The sequence below is a fragment of the Mustela lutreola genome, chromosome 4, assembly GCF_030435805.1.
Source record: "Mustela lutreola isolate mMusLut2 chromosome 4, mMusLut2.pri, whole genome shotgun sequence".
NCBI lineage: Eukaryota > Metazoa > Chordata > Mammalia > Carnivora > Mustelidae > Mustela > Mustela lutreola.
The window spans coordinates 24,936,992-24,959,130 of record NC_081293.1 but is presented as its reverse complement, the minus strand read 5'-3'; the positions used below and the strand labels follow the sequence as shown (position 1 = coordinate 24,959,130).

Here is a 22,139-nt window from a genome sequence, read left to right as displayed (position 1 = left end):
ACATTGTCTATCTGACCCTGTAGAGAACAAGTCTGCTGCTCCATGGCCTGAAACAAGCACATATATTCAAACAACATGCTCTGATTGAAGGTTTTGACAACACTAAAACTGTAAGTCTGCAAACTGATTTTAATATCCTAGACACAGCTATATGAAAATTCAAGAATCTGATTGTCTTATAGGTTTATTTCTTAGCTCTGAAACAGCCGTATAAAACCTGTTGTCTTAATTTTTTTTTAAAAGATTTTTATTTATTTAACACACAGAGAGAGATCACAAGTAGGCAGAGAGGCAGGTAGAGAGAGAGGGGGAAGCAGGCTCCAAGCTGAACAGAGAGCCCAATTCGGGGCTCGATCCCAGGACCCTGAGACCATGACCTGAGCTGAAGAAGGCAGAGGCTTAACCCTCTGAGCCACCTGGGCACACCCCTTAATTTTTTTTTTTTTTTTTTTTTAATACCTACAAAGCGTCCTAAGCAAAGCAGTGCCAATGATTAAGATGTTCCCAAATAAGGAATGGAACACTGAAGTCATAGGAAACTGGTGGCCAAGTTCTACACTTGATCTTAGCCAAAAGGCCGAGAAGCGATGGTGGCCAAGTTCTAAATGTAAATACGTCCAAAAATTAAGTGAAGAGCCATTGCACTGGTCCGGACAGTCAAAGTAAGAAGCTGAGATCCTGGCAGGTAATGGCAAAGAGGAAAGACACCGTGTATCACCCAAGGAGATGGATACAGATGTTAGATAGTATAGCAGGCAGTATTTCATGAATGACCCCAGTGTGTATGGCACTGCCCTGTGTGTACTGATCATCAGTATTGTCCAATATATTTTTTTTTAATTATGAACTTAACTGAAAAAACTCCCTAGGGCCTATTAAAATATACTCAAGGAATTCCAAATGCTGTTTCAGTTATAGTTAGTGGGTTCAATATACAATTTTAAAGTTTCTTTCCAGAGCATCTGGGTGGCTTAGTTGGTTAAGTTACTGCCTTTGGCTCAGGTCATGATCCCAAGTTCCTGGGATGGAGCCTCCATCAGGCTCCTTGCTCAGCAGGGAGTCTGCTTCTCCCTCTGCCTCTCTACCCCTGTTCCCTGCTCGTGCTCTCTCTCATTCTCTCGCTCTCTCTCTCTCTTTCTCGAATAAACAAAATCTTTAAAAACAATAAATAAAGTTTCTTTTTAGTTCATGTTACTCAATAGTTAACTTCAAAGGAATCCTATTTACCTTCTCATCAATCTTAGAATTTCTGGTATCCCTGAGATTTCAGAAAATCTGGATCATGGCAGCACAGACGTTAGTGGCCATCATGCAAAAGGAAAAATCTCCCAAAACCTTTGGTTAAGGGTTACATGTGGAACAAAGGGATTCTGAGCCGACTGGCAACTAGGCTAAAACACCTCGACTTCCGTGATAACGACCACAGTAAAAGGAAATGCTCCACCTCCCCGCGACCTGGTCCCACACTGGCAGGCAGGCTCAGAAGGAAGTGAGCACCAAAGAGGAGATAGCAGAAAGAAATACGACTTGCTCTTCTGTGACATCAGTCAGCCGAGGGCCCAGAGCTCCAGGTTTAGTGCTTCGGGCTGATCCACAGAATTCACCAGTGGCCAAATATGTAAACTTAGCCCTACAGTTGTTCTGATGAGCCCCCTTGAGTAAACACCATTGGTTAGCTGGAAAGTAGAGGAGGATGTCCAATGAAAGTACCTGATGAAGCCTCGTGATTGTTCGACTTTTTCCAGCAGATACAATTGATAACTCCAGTGCTGTCATCCACTGCAAGAGAAGTGCAAAAGGGCAGAAGAGAGATCCGGGCATCGCGAGTGAATGAGCGGGTCGTCATCGCATTCAGCCATACCCCAAAATGCATCTTTCAATAGCCTGGCTGGGCTAACCCCTCGTGAAACTCTCCTTCCATTCCCAGAAGTAATGTCTGCAGGTACACCGACAGGAAATGCCCGTCTGCACGGCTCGTTGTGATACATGAGCCTAAGGCAGTCAACATTTCACTCAGTCCGCCTTGGAGGTACCGGTGATTCCTGTCCTCACCATCCTCAGGAGCTTAAGTACAGACATCTCCATGAATGCTAACATGCAAACTGGGCCTTGGCCTCCGACCCTGAAGCAAGAGTGCGCTGATACAGCCCATGGTGAAAAGACTCGGAGGGCAACCATCTCTCACCATCCACCCTTTCACGAGCTCCACAGCCTCCCAAGACAAAGCATCCCACTTCTCTTTATGAATGAGCTTCTGCCCAGTCCTTAATACTGCAGGGGACAAAAGGAAAGCCAAGTATATTGCAGAAGACCAAAGTTTTGTTTTCATACTGGAACATATTTATACTTTAATCACATAAATAATTTTGGCTTATTTTATCCCTAGTGCAACACACACATACAGAATTCCCATTGTACATGGATTTATAACTGCAGAGGAACTGGAGTTGTTTGGTATGAGAGGTGTTTTCTCTAATTTCTGAAAACCTCAAAAAAAAGAGACCAGTGGTTTTTTAAAAAAATCATCAGTGAGACTGTTGTAAATGCACATGTAATACAGAATATAAGGCAAATTTTTTTATTACTGGTTTAAACCTGCACTGGAAGCAGAAGCCAAGAAAAATATTTCTTATAGGAAAATAAATTCTAAATAGATTTTTATTAAATGAAAAACAGGTAAACTTAAAAATAGATAGGAAGAAAATATGGGTAAATATGTTTGGACCTTGGGCTTACAGCTGGTTGGAAGAGACTTCTTTAACCAGACTTGAAGATTAGAACTCATTTTTAAAAGTCTGATATAGAAGGCCAACTAAAAAGTAATACCTTACAGTAATTTTCCAAATGACAGGGCGAGGGTCTTAATACATAAAGAGCTCACACAGGGGCGCCTGGGTGGATCAATCCGTTGAGCATCTGCCTCTTGATTTTGTCTCAGGTCATGATCTCAGGGTTGTGAGATCAAGCCCCATGTCTGCACTCAGCACAGAGTCTGCTTGAGATTCTCTCTCTCCCTCTGCTCCCCCTTTCAAACAAATAAATAGATAGATAGATAGATAGATAGCTCGCTCATACAAATGAATAAGAAAAGATCAGAACCGGGTCCCTGGGTGGCTCAGTGGGTTAAGCCTCTGCCTTCACTCAGGTCATGATCTCAGGGTCCTGGGATCAAGCCCCACATCGGGCTCTCTGCTCAGCAGGGAGCCTGCTTCCCCCTCTCTCTCTATGCCTGCCTCTCTGCCTATCTATGATCTCTGTCTGTCAAATAAATAAATAAAATATTTAAAAAAAAGAAAAAGAAAAGATCAGAACCACTAGACTAAAAATGGCAAGGAGAAAGAATACATAATTTACGGAAAATATAAAAACAGCCAAATACATATGTGTCAGTACACTAAACTCATTAGTTACCAGGAAAAGAACAAACTTAAATAATTTCTCAACCATTAGAATGACAAACATTAAAAATACTGATATCCTCATATGCTGTTAATGGGAATATAAATTCATATCAAATTTCTAAAGAGCAAGTTTGGAAACGTGTTGATTTTTTAAATGTATATACTCTTTGACTTAGTGATTACTTCCAGAAATTTATCCTGAAGAGAAAAACAGAATACACACACAGATTTACACATCTTGTATAAGGCTGTTTGTTGCAACATTGTTTATAATATTGTTAGTTGGAGATAATCTAAATGCTTATAAATATGGAATTTGTTAAATAAATTACAGTGGCATACCATATAAAAAGTTATAATGAAGATTTATGTTCACTGCTATTAAAAGATATCATGATTCATTTTAAAAAAGAAATCTTATATATAATCTAATTTATGTAAAACATTAAGTAGTGTATTTTGACAGAAATGACTTTAAGACCATGAAACGATAATAGCAGGGTTTTTCTGGAACATTGGAACGGAACTCCACACCGAATGTACATTCTGATTATAAGCCTCATTTCGGAGATTTTAAGAGAAGAAAATATGCATAATAGTACAAGGAAATAGGACACATCTCTATTTCCCCAATATTAGGAACAAGTAAAAAACATGAAGAGGAACGTTCACCCAAACAGTGACATTGTTTTTATCTTATTTATAGGGTTTCCCATGACTTTTATGTACTTCAGTAAAAATTTCTCTAGTTTTAAATTTTATTTTATGATAGGAGTGTCATTTTAAAATAAACCAATGAGGACATTCTGAGTTCAAAAACGACTGTATGATACCTCTAGGCACACCACTTCTCTGGCCAGTGTAAAATCTTGGTTTATCATGTAAAGTAAAAACATGAGCACATGAACGTTTGTTCTAGAAAATGTGAAAACATTAACAGTAGAGTCTCCCAGGATTCTAGGTATGAGCTTGAGTTGCTGCCAAGTGCTCTGCCAGGCACGGCTACCAAACCCTTGGACTTTCTGGCCTGCAACGTCTCCCAACAGGTGCTGGGAGCCGGCAGCCTGAGGTCTGGCTGCTGGAATGCCCCGGAAAGGGAGCATCCTTGCAGAGCTGCACAACATCCTCCCCGGTTGGGCAGCACCACCGGGGCCACTGGCCTTTTGTTTCAGCAATGGAATGAGTCAGTGGGAACAGGAAACACCCCCCAGGACAGAACTATAGTGAGTCAGGTGGAGCAAGACCCAGGACAGCGAGGAGTGGCTGCCTGGCCGGTGGCCCAAGAGCCAAGCTGGCCCTGAGGACAGCAGGGAGGGTGCAGCTCGCCCCTGAACAGGCCTCACAAGAACTAAACTTCTTTCTGTTCTCAATTACCCCAACCTTCAGGTGCTTTTTGTTTTCCCACTGCCCACAGATGTGTCTCGTTGCTTCTAGCCTCCACCCTGAAAAGAACATTTATTGGGGAACAGTCATACCTATCTCCTTAATATTTCTAGAATGGGAAAGGGGTTAAGTGAAGCCCCTTTAGGTCACAGGTACAGTAACTGGCCTGGTTTTAGGGCCAGGATGAAGATCCTTGAATAGCCTCTTTCATGTGACCTCAAAAACAATCAAAGACCAGAGGGGCTCTGTCCAGGTCTCTCCCCACCCGACAAACAGCCGCACCTCCCGGTGCAGTGCCCCAGCATCCCTGAGACACAATGGGCAAGGTCAGAGTAAACGGATTTGGCCGTATCAGGTGCTGGTCACCAGGGCCGCTTTTAACTCTGGCGAAGTAGACATTGTCTCCATCAATGACCCCTTGGTGGACCTCAACAACATGGTCTACGCTCTACAGCGTGATTCCACCACTGTAAGATCAACGGCACAGTCGAGGCTGAGAATGGGAAACTTGTCATCGATGGAAAGCCCATCTCCACCTTCCAAAGTGAGATCCTGCCAACATCAAACGGGGTGAGGTGGTGCCGAGTCCATAGGGGAGTCCACTGGGGCCTTCACCACCATGGAGAAGGCTGGGGCTCAGCTGGAGTGTGGGGTCAAGAGGTTCATCATCTCAGTTTCTGCTGATGCCACCACGTTTGGATGGGTGTGACCCATGAGAAGTGTGACAACTCCTTCAAGATTGTTAGCAATGCCTCCTGCACTATCCATGACAACTCCGGCATTGTGGAGGGACTCATGACCACAGTCCATACCATCACTGCCACCTGGAAGACCAGAGACAGCCCCTCTGGGAAGCTGAGGTGTGATAGCTGAAGGGCTGCCCAGGACATCATCCCTCCTTCTACTGGTGCTGCCAAGGCTGTAGACAAGGCTATCTCTGAGCTGAACAGAAAGCCCAATGGTACAGCCTTCCATGTCCCCACCCTCAATGTGTCAGTTGTGGATCTGACCTGCCGCCTGGAGCAAGCTGCCAAATACAAAGACATCAAGAAGGTGGTGAAGCAAGCATCAGAAGGTCCCTTCAAAGGCATCCTGGGGTACACTGGGGACCAAGCTGTATCCTGCAACTTTCACAGTGATACCCACTCTCCCACCTTCAATGATGGGGCTGGCATTGCCCTCATGACACTTTGTCAAGCTTATTTCCTGGTATAACAATCAATTTGGTTACAGCAACCAGGGGGAGAGCCTTAAAGTTCACATGGCCTCCAAGGAATAAGGGACCCCTGGACCACCAGCCCTGGTGAGAGCAAGAGGAAGAGAAAGGCCCTCAGCTGCTGGGGAGTCCTTGCCCCAACTCATCCCCCAATATACTGAGAATCTCCTGACCTCTGGAGAGTAGAGGTCCATCAGAACCCTGAGAAGGGGTGGGTTTGGGAACCCCTACTTTGTCATGTACCATCAACGAAATATACTGTCTCCAGCAAAAAAAACCACACACACAAAAACCAAAAAACAAAAAACAGACAAAGTTGATTTCTGGTGAGGTGATGGGACAGAGAAAAATCAAATTGAGTTATATGGAGACTATACATCACAATGGAATCAGTAAGCAGATTGGGCCTATAAACCTCCATCAGTGGAATCTTGAGCAAGTGACTGAGCCTTCTTTTCCTCATCAACAAAATGGAAAGAACATCTCTCCTTTCTATTTCAAAACCTCAGGAGGAGAATGACACAAAAGTACACATGTAAAAGTGCTCTGTAACCTGAAATTGTTACTTCATCAGTGGGATTTGGAGAGGAAGTACCTGATTATACTATAGAAAATGTACTTGCCCACAGCTGAGTATGTTATAGGAAACTAGCGAGTACTTCTTAAACTGTCTGGAGAAAAACAGAACCAATACCTCTGGTAAAATAGAGAAGAGATCCAGTATGGGAATGCCTGACAAGATGATCTATTTTGGAGTTTAAAAAATATAGATGCTGGGGAAGAGAAGAAGGCACGAGAAACCTCCCTCACACGTTATTTCATAAGCACGAGACAATCATCCTCAGGAAAATGAACACGTTGAGGAAATACAACAAGATGCATCCATACTCTACATTATCTAAGGCGCACAGACCGCCAGGGTGATGTTCTTCGTCCCCTAGTTCAACTGCCTTTTATGTTTCCACAAGAGCAAGGACACAAACCCAGGGCAACACAACAGAAAGCAACGCCGCTAATTAAAAGCAAAGGTTTAGAATCCAAAGTTCAGCTTCCCAGGAAATACCCAGCTTGGCCTCTTAACTGTGGAGACTCTAAGAGCTGCACAAGGCAACAGATTAAAATGCTTAAACTCAATGAAAAAACTCAAGACCCACAACGCTAATTGCTGGTGTCTAAACTACAGAAATCCTTTATTTAGTTTGTATCATCATGAGGAGACAGAAATTTTCTGATAATAGATATTCAGCCCTGAGTACCAAAAGGCCTTTTAAAATTCCTGTTCTGAATATAAATCTTGTCAATTATTTTTCATACCTCCCTGTCTTCTTGGGAGAGTCTTCCTTAACATTAATCTCGTCTTTTTATTTTTATTTTATTTTTTTTAAGATTTTATTTATTTATTTGACAGAGATACAGTGAGAGAGGGAACAGAGGCAGGGGGAGTGGAGAGGGAGAAGGAGGCTTCCCACTGAGCAGAGCGCCCAATGTGAGGCTCAATCCCAGGGACCCTGGGATCATGACCTGAGCCGAAGGCAGATGCTTAACGGCTGAGCCACCCGGGCGCCCCTGGCCTTTTTATTTTTAAAGGTATTAATATAAACATCTGCTACCATCCATTGCTATTTACAGCTATGCCCTCCAGTATCAGGTGTCTGTCCCTGATCAACACGGTCATATTTTAATTCTTCTACCTCCTAACTCCCTATTAGCTGTCATTCGACAGTATTCATCAGCTGCATTCCTACATTTTGCCTCATTTTATTCTCAGTCCACGTCAGTGGCTCCAAGGGGCTCCTAAGAAAGGAGAAGTGTGTGGGCTCCATAAGCGTCCCCAGCCACTCGGAAAGGCTGCCGTTGCTTCAAAGGCAAGGATCAGCTAAGGGAGGTCCTTCCACATAAACTCCATGCCAGACACAATTGTTCTTACCTCCATAACTGTAGAAAGCATCTTTTTCTCTCCTTTCAATTACAGTTCCCAAGATCTCTACCTGCTTTATTGGGTGCCCCTTGTAAAAAAATACACCTGAAATTTAAAAAAAAAGAGAGAGAAAAGAAAAGAAATCAGTCCTTGACAAATGGCAAGCCCTAAGAAATTCAGATGTCTTTTCCTTAAGGGTCCAAAGTAGACAGTTTGGTTTTAAAGAAGCCTGTACTAATGCAGAAAAGAGAAAACCAACATTGCCCAACTAGATTTGGTTAACCTTCTTTCCATTTGCGAAAATGAAATGTGCCTTCTTGTGGACCTCTCACAACAGGCCTGAAAACAGTCATTAGATTATGAGACCAAATCTATTTTGAGGGATTGCAAAAGAAAAGAGGAAATCACAGGAAAGACTTGATTTTTTTTACTAGCACTTTTCTAGAAAGCCGGTCATCATTTCTATGAATTAACATTGATTTTTTTTTTTTTAAGAGAAGATAAATTAGGTTACCAAATTAAAAAAAAAAAAAAATGCTGTTCTTTGGAGCCAGCAGATTATAACTCAAAAACTTCCCTCTTAAAAAAAAAAAATTATTTGAGAGAGAGGAAGAGAACACATGTACACAAGTGAATGGGGTGGGGGAAGGGACAGAGAGAGAGAATCTTGGAGCAGACTCCCCGCTGAGTGCGAAGCCTGATGGGGACTTGATCCCAGGACCCCTGAGATCATAACTTGAGCCAAAACCAAAAGTCAAGTCAGACGCTAATCCAACAGAGCCACCCAGGTGCCCCCCAAACTTCTCTTTTTTAAAACTATTCTCCAAACTCAGAGGACAGATGCCAGCAGGCAGGTTCCCACCAGAGGAGAAAACTGAGAGGAGAAACCTTACATGCCTTTTTAGACCTAGGAAGGGACACAGACAGAGGGACTCCTGGCTGCAGGGACTCCCTATTCCATTCCTGGGTGCCAGTGCTATCCTGGCCCCTGCAGGCTTCCTGTCTGCAGCCCCCTGACATCCTGACCCTTTTGGTGTAAGCTACTTGCACGTGCGTCCGTTTCCTGCCGCTCTTTAGCCCAGACTAAAATCTTCTCCAGCCTGTTTTTTCCCCCATGATGGCTGAATTCTTCACTTGCAGAAAGGGGCTATAACTGTCTAAGTGGCAATTTCCTTTTTCGATGAAGATCTGACCTGTAAACAAAGATTCATCAGCACCGACTTTTGGCCAACTCCTCCCTCCCCATCAAGCCTGGTCAGAGCCTCTGTTCTCCACATCCATGGGGTTAGACGGTGGGACAGACCTGCGGCCTGAACCCTGATGCCCTTCAACACCCCCAGACTGGCCTCTGCTGATGGTATCCCATGTGGATAAAGGGGTTGGGGACAAGTCACTCATGAAGAGTCACAGAGGATGGATAAGAAGGCTCTGAGCCTCAGCCCACTGGAGATTCTAGGAGAGTCAGATGTGGTTGGAAGGGAAAAAAAAATGGTGGCAATTTACCCTAAAGAAGGGTCCTCTCCCAAGCAGGGCATCCTTCTAAAGAATATTTGGTTGGCTAGAGACCATGCACAGGGTAACTGTGTGGGCCATGAGCTGAAATGGCGGGGCCTTACAGGGGAAGGAGCCGGAGTCACTGTGTCATCCCCGAAGGAGGGTCACCCTCTTCCAGGAACACAGGTAGAATGGGGACAAACTGGCTCCACAGAAAATCCATGCAATTTTAAGAGCAGGACAGTTCCGATCGACTTCTCCTGTGTTCTTAGGATTGTTATCCAGGTCCCTTAGTTACTATGTTTCGTGAGACCCTTGGGGCCTTTGCCCCCACCTGCCTCCACTGACCAAACACAAAGGGAAATGGGCGACTTCAGAGGGAGAGTCCTGCAGGACCACTGCAGGCAAGCTCAGACTTCCCGGTGGCAGAAAGGAGGGTAAATCAGGAGACTATGGGCCTACCCTAGGGATGTGGACATGGAGTCCTCTACTGAAGTGTTCCCCAGCACCATGGCCTGACACGCTTGTGTCCAGAGAAGAGCTATGGCATGGCACTACCGGGTCTGCTATAGGGCCGGGGGGGAGGGGTTGAAGTGGCCTGAGCTCCATGCTGTTTTCTGGCTGCAGCCAGCCCTTTCTGCTTCCCGAAAAGCACTGGACAGGTAATAACACTGTCCACTGGTGCACTGAGCAGAGCAAAGTTAGAGAGAACCATTTTCTAGAACCTGACTGGTCTTCCCCTACTCCCATCTCAATGGCTGGTCTGTCCTGGTTGCCAGGCATCTGTTGGCATTAGAGACAGAACACTCTACAGGGTTCCATGTGGTCACTTGTGGCCCCCAGGACATTAGTAGTAGGAAGCAGAACTATGGAGGCCTCAGGACCCATTGGAGAGCCCACTGCCTATCCCTGAAATGTCTTCCCAACTGCAGGGTCCTCTTCTGGTGACGTCTGGAAATTCAAGATAGTCCCAGGACTCTCTGGGTTTCCCTGGGACACCCTGCCATGTGCTACTATGGTGGTTTTATAGTAAAGAGCCGACACACTTTAAGAAGGGAAACAGAGCTAGCCAAAAGGTGTTTTGCCTGGGTTGAAGTATATGAAAAGGTGATAAAAAGCCAGGACTAATGACACAAGCCAGTGAGGGTGCTCAAGTCACCTGCAATGGAGGCCAACCCTCCAAGGTTACCAACTGTGTCAGGCCACTAGATAAAAATCTGAACAGGTCTTCACCTGAAGACACAACAGACTCTCTCTCAAAGAAAGCACCGAAAAGGGCACTCCCTAAACTTTTATCTTCTACACTGACAGTGGTTCACCTTGAAGGGCAGACAGAGTCACTCAAAAATGCAAAAAATCCTTCCAAACTCAACCAATTGATATAGAAAACATCTCTAAAGCATCTCTGAATAAAGGAGAGCAAATTCAGGAGAAACTAATGCATGGGTTGAATCAAAACATTCAGAGGAAATCAAGCAAGGAGAAAACACACTGCTTGGGAATAGAGAAGGCACGTGTCCACCTGTAGAGAAACATGACTACACGTATCAGAAATGCAACCCATGAGAAGAAGCTGAAGGGACGGACAAGAAGTGCAGAGGACCACGTCCTTCTATCAAGAGAAGATTCTATTCTACGACAGAAGAGCTTAAAAATAGTTGGATGGAGACACCTGGGTGGCTGTCAGTTAAGCGGCTGCCTTTGGCTCAGATCATGATCCCAGTGTCCTGGGATCGAGTTCCACAGAGGCCTCCTTGCTGGGCAGGAAGCCTGCTTCTCCTTCTGCCTCTGCCTGCCACTCTGGCCTGCCTGTGCTCACTCTCTCTCTCTCTCTGACAAATAAATAAAAATAAAATCTTAAAAAAAATTAAAAAAAAAAGTTGGATGGTGGCTCTGTCGACTGAAAGAAAGCTCAGGAAGCAAACAACAGAAAACCACCCAAACAACAGATCCTGGCTGACGGGGGAGTTCAAGCCGAAGCCTTCCCCACATGGTCCTTCTGTTCCTGCTGCCTCTGTTCCACATGCAGTCCCCAGAGGCCCAAACATACTGGGGGATCTCCTGGACCATTAGGTCCCCAGGAAGGAATAGGGTCATGTGGGGAGGGTTGAGGGACCCGGGTCACACAAGGAGGACTAAGTCAGCTTTCATGGCAGCCTATCCCCAAACTGCCACCACCACAGCAAGACATTCGCCTGGCTTCTCTCTTTGAAAAGTACTTTTGATTGATCTCTTTTTAGTCTGTCATTATTTAATTGATGTCTAATAATATTCAAGTGCCCAAGATACTATTTTGCATATAATTCTTACAAAAGCACGATTCCCACTTCATCAGACCCTCTAAGATTGGATAATATAAGTAACATTTTTTTTTTTTTAAAGATTTTATTCATTTATTTGACAGAAATCACAAGTAGGCAGAGAGGCAGGAAGAGAGAAGAGAAGGGCGCCTGGGTGGCTTGGTGGGTTAAAGCCTTTGCTTTCGGCTCAGGTCATGGTCCCAGGGTCCTGGGATCGAGCCCTGTGTCGGGCTCTCTGCTCAGCAGGGAGCTTGCTTCCCTTCCTCTCTCTGCCTGCCTCTCTGCCTACTTGTGATCTGTCAAATGAATAAATAAAATCTTTAAAAAAAAAAAAAAAAAGAAGAGAGAGAGAGGAGGAAGCAGGCTCCCCGCCGAGCAGAGAGCCCAATGTGGGGCTCGATCCCAGGACCCCAGGGTCATGACCCGAGCTGAAGGCAGAGGCTTTAACCCACTGAGCCACCCAGGCGCCCCTAAGTAACAGATTTTGATTTAAACATCAGATTCATTATTTATCCCATTATTAAAGTCTATGACACAGATATTTAGAATAATAAAGACTATTTCTGCATGCTATAAACAAAAAGATAAAGCAAAAAAGACCCCAAAACTGGGGCACTTGGGTGACTCAGTTGGTTAAGCAGTTAACCCGTGATTTCAGCTCAGGTCATGGTCTCATGGGGGTGAGATCTTCATGGGCTCCATGTTCAGTGGAGAGTCTACTTGAAGATTCTCGCTCTCTGCCCCTCCCCCAACACTCCTCCTCTCTCTCCCTCTCTCTTTCACAAATCTTTTTTTAAAAAAAGACCCCAAGGGGCACTTGGGTGGCTTAGTCATTAAGCCTCTGCCTTCGGCTCAGGTCACGATCCCAAGGTCCTGGAATCGAGCCCCACATCAGGCTCCCTGATCCGCAGGAAGCCTGCTTCTCCCTCTCCCACTTCCCCTGCCTGTTTTCCCCCTCTTGCTGTCTCTCTCTGTCAAATAAATGAATAAAATCTTAAAAAAAAAAAAAAAAGACCCCCCAACCCTATAAATACCACCATCACCACCACCCAAAACTTGATACTATTTTTTCATAATATTTTTTATTAGTTTAAATTTGCAGATTAATTTAGAGAAGCAGACATTCTGCAACCATTTTGCAAGGCAATTCTGATGGATGGCAAATACAAAGTCAGGTCAAATTTCAAGTCAAGGGCACAGTCTCCCACAAAATTGCTTTCTTCCCTCACTAGCCCTGAATCGGGGTGTTCTCAAACCACACACACTTCTGACTAACTGGCTACAACTTTAGGGGGCCTACAACTCTCTCGGCTTTGGTGTTTTGTTAGAATGGGACACAACTCAGGAAGGTACTAGACTTATGACTATAGTTTTATAATGAAGGGTACAAACCAGGACTCACTAACTAAAGAGATCCATTGGACAAGGTCTGGAAGAGTCCAAGTGCAAAGCTTCCACACCCACACAACAGATCACCCTCCTGACAAATCAATGCACGATTACCAATCAGGAAAATTCACCTGAGCCTGGTGTCCAGAGTTTTTATTCGGGTTTCATTTTGCAGGCATGACTGAATCGCTGGCCAATGACAACTCAATCTCTAGCCCGCTCCTTTCCCCAGGGGTTGGCATGAACAACCCCTATCCTCAAAGCAAACCAGAAACAACAATGAAAACAACATAGAAAGAAAAACCCAGACTAGGGGAATTTCCCACCCCTTGAGCCGTACAGTATAACCTCAAGAAGATCACTCTCTTACAATTATGGTTGGTGCCTGCTTCGAGCATGATGTTTCATTTTAAAAACTGTTACAGTCAGCAGTTAGGTTTTTACAGGATGCCTGGAGGCCAAAAAAGGGGGAGTCATGGCTAGCTATGGGGGAAGTCAGAGACCTGTCCCTGCAGCACTCCAAAAACAAAGCTTTAAGAAGCTGGATCAAGACAAAGAAAGCCAAGAACCTGGATCAAGGGAGGGGGAAAAGACACAAAGACCCGATCCTCAAAAAAATGCCTCCCCAGGTAATAAATATTCCAACTCCTAATTAACACCCGTCAAAAGACAGGAGCCCAAAACCTGGGATGCAGCTCTCCCTTGGGCTCACCTGCATTCACTTTATTTTAAATTTTCTTTAAATTCAATTTATTAGCATATAGTATATTATTAGTTTCAGAAGTAGAGTTCAATGATTCATTGCATACAACACCCAGTGCTCATCACATCACATGCCCTCCTTAATGCCCATCACCCAGTTACCCCATCCCTCCACTCCACCTCCCCTCCAGCAACCCTCAGTTTGATTCCTAAAGTTGAGTCTCTTATGGTTTGCCTCCCTCTGTGTCGAGAGTGTACTCTCGCTTTAATAAACTTTATGATTTGCACCGCTCAACCCTTGCCTTGGGTCTCTCCTTGAATTGTCTCTTGCAATGGGACCAAGAGCTTCTGGCAACATCTCTGGGAAAAGATGGACGGAGGCCTCGGGGTCAGGAGTCTCCCCAGTCCACCTGGCAACAAAATCACATCTAAAACAGCATTACCAGTGACCTAGCAAAGGATGCGTTTTCCTTGGTTGGCTGTTAATACATCATGAGGTCCTTCGCAGGCAGAAAGAGTTAAGCCCCTATCATGCCCAGACATTTCCTTGAGCCACTCTATAAGACCTTTCTTTCAAATGCAAAGCTGGCATTTGGTGTGAATTACTTTCTTCCTGAGGTGAGCTGTGAAGAATACCAGCCTGTTCTGGAAAATGGACAACTGTGGGGGAGGACGGCTGCCTTCCAAGAAAAAAAACACAAAAAACCAAACATAGATCATTTCCAACAATAATTAGGAAACCAAGGCATTTTGCACAAAAGGCTTTAGAATAAGGTCCTCCAAATATATTTGTACCTAGAACTGGAAACACACAAAACATCCTCTCATTAAAACCGTGCATACTTGAGCTTCTTGACTACTTCTGACTCACAGCTTGCTTTTCACTCAAAACAGCAAAGAGTTGAATCAAACTTCTCACCTAGCACAGTAAACATGTGAAGATCCATACACAGCTATGTGAATTATTTAAATCTACCCCAAATTATATTTGTTATGTTTCTAGGCATGAAGAACTTATCTTTAGTAACCACCTTTAAAAAAAAAAATGATTTCTTTAACTTTACATTGATAATACTTTGTTGCTCCAATTACTTTCTAAGGGCCCACCACATGCCAGGCACAGTTCTAAGCACTGGAATTATGTAGATGAATAAGGCAGATAATGTATTTCCTCTCAGGGAGTTTATATTACTTGGTTCTGAGTAGCTGAAAACAAAAGAAAATCCCACAAGAAAATCAGGCCTGGTTAATCCCCATTTTTTACAAAGAGGACACCTAAGCTTTGCAGGTGAGTCACATGTCCAGGCCAGGGAACAGGCCTAGAGATGTCTGGTCCACTGAAGCTTTCCACCAACAGCTGTCCCAGAGAAAAACAACCAGGCATGTTAAAATATTAAAGACCTCAAAGCCAGACCAAAACCAACAAAACAAAAAAACCAAAAAACCCCAAACATTCCAGGGTACAAAGGTTACTTCCCCACGCATTTATTTTAAAAAATAAAAATAAGACTTAGACTCTGTAACTTGCACAGAAAAGTATTCATTTGAGAGTCCACACTAGGTCATCTTCAGAGCCTGCAGCAGGGAAGGTTCTCCTGAAAGCCACTAAGCCCCAGCTTCCTGCAGCTTTGGAGAAAGAAGGGTGAGGTGCAGGTGCAGCCCTGGGCATCCTCCAGGCCCACCAGCCACATACCTGGTACCTGGCGGGACTCCTTTAAGTCCAGGATATCCCCGATGTAGAGTTTTGCAAAGGCTACAAACACTGGATCCAAGCCCCACAAGAGGGAAGGGGTCTCCTCTTCACACTGGCTGGATTCGGGCTGCATTGGGAAGTTGGGGTTTGGCTCGCAGCCAACCCTGAAAGGCTCTGCGTCACTGAGTGGAGGATCTAGATGTGAGACACACACACATACACAAAATCAGGATGCAATGCTTTTAAAGGGTGAAAGCAGCATGGTCCCGAAGCTGCTTCCAGGCGGCTATGTCGAACTCCGGGAGGGATAGAAGCAGGGGTCCAGGGCCCGGCAAATTCACGCCACGGGCCTAGAGCAAAAAAGCACTCCTCGGGTGAGGGCCTGTGCGTCCCTTATGGCTCTCCCTCTGGCATCTCCTCTGCTCCACGGGAGTGTTTCTCCTTCCCCCCAGGTACGAACTTCAAAACGGCTAAAGGCTAACTTTTCACCTTGGGGAGCTGTCTCCATACAGGCGTACCCTGAAACCGCTTGGAGGGGCGGGATCTGAAGAGGAATGGGGGCCCGCGTGGCCAAACACAAGGGGGTCCGGGTGGGTGGGACTGTGCGTCGCTCGGCCCCGGCACCTTCCGGTCTGGGAATGAGCCTCAGACAAGGAGGAAAACGGAAACGACTAGCAGACCCGCTCGAAGCCCCTCCCGCCGCGCTCCCGCCACCAGCCCCCGGCCCCCAGGAGCGCGCAGGCCCGGCCCTTCCGGGCGCTCCGAGGCCGCGGACGCCTCGGCCCCGCCCGGCGCCGGCGCGCGGGGGCTCAGGGCGCCTCCCGAGTCGCAGCAGGAACCGCTCCGGGCCCGCCACCGACCCACCTCTCCCGGCCGGGGCCTGCCCTCCCGCGGCCCGCGCCTCGCCACGGCTCCGCCCCGTCGCGCCCGCCGCCCCGCCCCCGCCCGGCGAGGCCCCGCCCCCAGCTCGCCGGCAGGTGGCGGCCAGGCTCTCCGGCGTTTGCGGGCCCGAGCAGTCCTCTGGTCCCTCCATCCGTCCTTCATGGGCTTCCGCTGGAGCACAGAGCCCAAGTCTCTGAGGCCTGGGTCCTGACTCTGCAATTCCTGCTGCCCAAACCCCATCCTCCAAGTCTCCCTTTCACCCTGTCCCCCGCTGGTGGCAGGATGCTGAGTCAGCCCCCCCAGGAGCCTGGGACTGGCTCTTGCGTGGGGTGGATGTGGGAGTAACGGGGAGTTGGTTCCTGATATATTAAATAAACAAATAAAAAAACGCAACACTAAGAGCAGGATTGCCCTGTGGCATATTTTAAATGTTTATTTACATTTGGCGAGTGATGTGCTAACACACACACACACACACACACATTGGGATTCTACAGTCTTGCTTGGAGATAATGTCAGTATCCAAATGTGAGCTCTTGGATGAATGTGAACACTTGGTTCTCCCAAAGCTAGCCCCACACGATTATGACAATAAATTTTGTCTTCTTTCCTCTTATTCCATTTATACTCCGTAATGTTGTGCATATAAAGATTTTGAAAAACTGACATTCTGGTAAATCATGGCTACCTTGTCCCCAGTGGTCCTAAGTTAAAGTGAGAAAAAATAGCCACATTCCACTCCCATAAATAAATAAATAAGCTACATCATGACATTACTCAAGATGAAAAGAGTTCTTCCTAATTTATAGAGACTCTAAAATGGAAGGAGGAGTAGAGGTCGTCCTGGCAGGCCGTTCCCTGGGGGAGGCAGGTAGTGGCCAAAGAGATAATTACTAAACTATTTAGCAGAGAAGGAACTTCAAGCAGCTGGGATGGAAAATGTGTATCATCAGAATGCTGGCATTTAATTATAACTCTGACCACTGAAGAAGGTGAAAAACAGAATCCTTGGCAAAGTACAGCATTGCTCATATTCTATTGCAATGAACAGTTGTTTCTGTGGAGCTTAAAATACAATTAAGAGAAGATACCTTTTTTAATAGAAGGGAGCTCTCTTCAGGAAAGCATATCCAGTAGGACACCCAGAAGAATTGGTGCTTCTGGCTGACCTATCAGATGAGGAGAGACAGGTCGGGTGACATTTTCCTGATTGTACACATCTGCTCCAGGGTGGAACCCAAGAAGGAAATCACTACTGTGCGTCCTCAGAGCCCGAGACTTCAGGAATAACTCCTGTGGTTCACCCAGGGGTAGAAAGCTAGCAATAAGAGCCCTTGGGGACTCCAAGCTTACTAAGAGCCTTGGGGAGGACCATCCCATATTGGGTAAGCAGAGTAGATTGCCCCTGAAGTCATATTTACAATGAAGGGTGGATTCCTTGGGGAACAGGGATGTTTCCTTTGATCTGAGCTCAAAACTTGAACTAGCAGGTTGCAGCTGAAACCCAAGGTGAGATGTGGGACAGGATTTCCAGACTGCAGAATAATCTAGAGAAGTTTGGTAGGGTCTTCCTCCCGCCATCTTCATCAGGATAGTGGCCAAGTTCTCCTATCCACGGCATGTACAAAGGGATTCCTGAGATCATGCACACCGGAGGGCACTTCAGCTTGGGACTGCATGACACGGCAAAGCAGATATTTCAAAATCCAAGGCTTCGTGCTGGGAGACTTTCTTAAGGAACCTGCTGCAGTGCTTCTTTGTGTGAGATAATGCTAGGTTTTGGAAGCACTTTTGCCAGGCTGGACAATTTTTTTTCTAGAAAGTTAAGATTTTAGCAAATTCTTCTGGAAATGGAGGAGTTCAAACTGCATATCTCCTACCTCAAACCTCAAACTATCTAGCCTTAACCATTTTGACATTTTACTGGTTAATTGGCGTTTGACCCCTTGTATATTGGGTTCGATTTTCTGTCTGAAGTTTAGAATAAACATAACTTAGTAACATTTAAAAATCTTTTTTAAAGATTTTATTTATTTATTCGACAGAGATCACAAGGAGGCAGAGAGGCAGGCAGAGACAGAGGGAGGAAGCAGGCTCCCTGCTGAGCAGAGAGCCAATGTGGGGCTCCATCCCAAGACCCTGTGATCATGATCTGAGCCAAAGGCAGAGGCTTCAACCCACTGAGCCACCCAGGCGCCCAACATTTTTTAAATTCTTAAAAGGATTTTATTTTTTTATTTGACAGAGAGAGAGAGAGAAAGCACTGGCAGGGGGAACAGCAAGCAGAGGGAGAAGCAGGCTCCCGGCTGAGCAAGGAGCCAGATGTGGAACTGAGCTGAAGGCAGATGAGCCACCCAGGCATCCCCCTTATCAACACGTTTATTATGTGAATCTTATAACCTGGGGGGATATATTTAGTCACTCAGCATACCTTGAACATTCTGAGTCCTATGGGGGAGCACTAACAATTTTCACTTCACTGGAGCAAAAAGAGTGATGCATATAATATATCAAATAACAAAGCAGGAGGCTAAATTTCAAGTAAACACAGAATGTGTGTCCTGGTTCATAAGTACTGTATGGGTTACAGGAGGTCAATGGGGGAGGAGGCTCATTAAGTAAGATAACATATGTGAGTGCTGGCACAAAGGAAGCACTCAATATATATCAGCTATTATTATTATTATTATTAATTAAGTAGGTGGGATTTAAGCTGGGGTTTGAGAGTGTGTAGGAGCTGTTCATTTATTGATGGAACACATTCATAAACCACTTGTCAAGCACTACACTGGACACTGGGGATAAGAAGGGAATAGGACAGACTGGGAAGAGCCCTCATGGGGCTTCCATTCTGTTGGGGGAAGGAGGGAAGGACAATCAACAAAATAAGCAGAGAGAGTTCTCAGTGCTTTGAAGGAAATAAAAAATGTATTATGATCACTCGTAATGGGGTGCGAGATGTACTCTGCATAGATCGACTTTCATCACATGAGGTGAAGTGACATTCAGGCTGAGACCTGAAGGATGAGAAGGAGCTGGCCACAAAAAATGCCAAAGAAAGAGCATCTCAGGCAGCAAACTCAGGGCGAATGTCTGGGGACAGGAAAATTCTTTCCTGTTGGAGGAGCAAAGAAGGCGTGGGGGAGAGTGGTTTCAAATCCAATTGGAGAGATGGGCAGATGGCACATTCCTAAGGGTCCTATAGGCTAGGATAGGTCGGGATTATATTCTCAGTCTCCCTATACATACAGCGGGGGATAATATTGCAATAGGGTGGGAGCAGGGCAAAGGAAGCGGGATGAGCCAGGCACATTTGGGGGCAAGTCGACACAGCAGCCTGACCGGAGAGGACAGCCACAGTGGAAACAGGAGCAGCCCGTGACGTTAGCTAGATGCTGAAGGACTTGAATGGGTTTCTACTTTCATTCCCTGTCAGCAATAGAATGTTGTCGAGTCTGGAGCAGAGGAATGATTTAATAAATTTTAAGAATCGTAGGCGTATCTGCCCCATCTAGCATGCTATGGTAGAGAATACAAAAATATGTAACAAGAGTTCTCTGTCTAATTTACTGAATCTATCCTAACAGTTCTGTTTTAAGGATATTCGTCAAATGATGGGGAAGCTACTAGAGTCAGAAAACGTTGCGGGGCCTGTTATCACGGGCCTCACCTGTATCACATCTCCTCCTGTCTCCTCAGTAGTGTTGCTCAATCCCCTGTGAGGACACCCTCCCCCTCTCTCTCTGGCTTCTCTCTGGCACATAAGTGTGCTCTACCCCTCTCCTGAAGTGCCATCCATCTTTAAGGAAACAGCTTCTCTGAGGACCCCAGCCCCTTGAGCTACTACCCTGTAGTTCTCTTGCTCTCCTTTTTTTTTTTTTTTAAAGATTTTATTTATTTATCAGAGAGAGAGGGAGAGAGAGCGAGCACAGGCAGACAGAATGGCAGGCAGAGGCAGAGGGAGAAGCAGGCTCCCTGCTGAGCAAGGAGCCCAATGTGGGACTCGATCCCAGGATGCTGGGATCATGACCTGAGCCGAAGGCAGCTGCTTAACCAACTGAGCCACCCAGGCGTCCCTCTTGCTCTCCTTTCAAAGCTAAATTACTTGCAAGAGTAATAGGTGTCCACTATTCACACTTGTCTCTCATTCAACCAACCACAGTCTGGCTCACCTTAACTTTCAACTAACTTTGCCCCTCTCCACCCCTCTACTAGAACTTTCCCCCAAGGGTAGCAATTCCATTCACATTCTTTTTTTTTTTTTTTTTAAAGATTTTATTTATTTATTTGACAGACAGAGATCAGAAGTAGGCAGAGAGAGAGAGAGAGAGGAGGAAGCAGGCTCTCCGCAGAGTGGACAGCCCGATGCGGGGCTCGATCCCAGGATCCTGGGATCATGACCTGAGCCGAAGGCAGAGGCCTTAACCCACTGAGCCACCCAGGCGCCCCTCCATTCACATTCTTAAAGATAGTGGCTACTTACCATTCTTCATTTTTTTCTGATTTTCTAGAACTTGCTGTTGATCTAATCATATTTTCTCCCTATCCCATCTTGGCTTCCTGATATCCTTTTTTTGGTTTCCCTTCTCCTTCTCCTTCTTCCTTTTCCTCTTCCTCTTCTAAATATGCTCCATGCCCAATGTGGAGCCCGATATGGGACTTGAACCCAAGATCCGGAAATCAAGACCTGAGCTGAGATCAACAGTCAGGCATTTAACCAACTGAGCCACCAGGGTGCCCCTGGTTTCCCTTCTACTGCTCCATTTCTTCCTTCTTAGTTAATCCTTCCTCTGTTGATCTCTCACATATTGATTTCCAAGGATCAGTCTCCTGCTCACTTCCTTCTCACCCTACTCGCTCTGAATCACCTCATTCAAACCTGTGACTTCCACCGAACCAGTATTTCTATGACTCTCACCTCTTCACATCTGCCCCAGAACTCTCTGGAGCTTCACCTCTGAATTTCCAACTGAACTTTCCTGAGTACCTCACACTAAACCTCTACCCCCACAGTTCTACCCATCTTTTCTCTGTCAAATGAATGTCACCACCACCCACCAACAGTCTAAGTCAGAAAACTAGAACGTTTCATGGATGCCTCCCTCTCTCTCACCCTTAGATGAAATTGATCATGAAGACCTGTCAATTCTGTTTCCTAAATATGTTTTCTTAGCTCAGTCCCTCCTCCTCACTCCTGTTACCACAGACTTAGTCATGGGCTGCTGCCACCACTTTCCCAACCAGTTCTTCTGCCTTGAGCCTGACCTTCCTCCAATACATCATCTATGCTGTTGCCAGGATGATCCTTATGAAATGCAAATTGCACAATGATACTCCCTTGTCTAAGTAAAATCATTCAATGACTTTATGTGGTCTGCAAAAATAAAATTCAAATTTCCTACCATTTCTTCCCAGGCTCCTCATGGCCTGGCTCCTGCCTACCCCTATGGGCTCATCTCCCACAACCCTTCACAGCTATCCTACTCTCTAGGTTCATATCTCCCCAGTGCTGTTCTGAGGAGTACTTCCTCAAGATATTATTAAAGTCTTGTCAAATCAGTTTGAGAAAGGATGGAAACAAATTTCAACACGGTAATGGACACTGAGAATGTCCAACAAAGGAACACAGTGGGTTCAGTTTGAGAACTAAACTCTGTTAACAGCTCAAGGAATTCAGTTTCAGAAATGCTACTGAAGGCATTTGAAAAAACTTAGAGTTCCTAGAATATGCCATATTCTCTTTTGTTTCTTGCCTTCTGCC

At 45.6% G+C, this 22,139-nt stretch overlaps 1 protein-coding gene and 1 pseudogene across 13 annotated transcripts in view; one reads left to right on the top strand and one right to left on the bottom strand.

Moving 5' to 3' along the window:
* The window catches only part of STN1 (STN1 subunit of CST complex), a 44,325-nt gene extending 27,878 nt beyond the window's left edge, over positions 1-16,447 (bottom strand). For 7 of the 13 annotated variants that reach the window (XM_059173284.1, XM_059173286.1, XM_059173289.1 and 4 more), the window contains exons 1-4: positions 16,361-16,447; positions 15,497-15,691; positions 7,928-8,023; positions 1,711-1,779 (exon numbers count right to left, since the gene is read on the bottom strand). In XM_059173284.1, the coding sequence (XP_059029267.1) occupies positions 1,711-1,779; positions 7,928-8,023; positions 15,497-15,629 (298 nt within the window). In that variant the 5' untranslated portion in view covers positions 15,630-15,691; positions 16,361-16,447. Of the gene's footprint in view, positions 1-1,710; positions 1,780-7,927; positions 8,024-9,874; positions 9,952-15,496; positions 15,692-15,985; positions 16,316-16,360 lie in introns of those variants that run through there. The other 6 variants (XM_059173293.1, XM_059173291.1, XM_059173287.1 and 3 more) reach the window with 6 other exon arrangements.
* LOC131830733 (glyceraldehyde-3-phosphate dehydrogenase-like) lies at positions 5,102-6,063 on the top strand (annotated as a pseudogene).
* Positions 16,448-22,139: the final 5,692 nt, after the last annotated feature.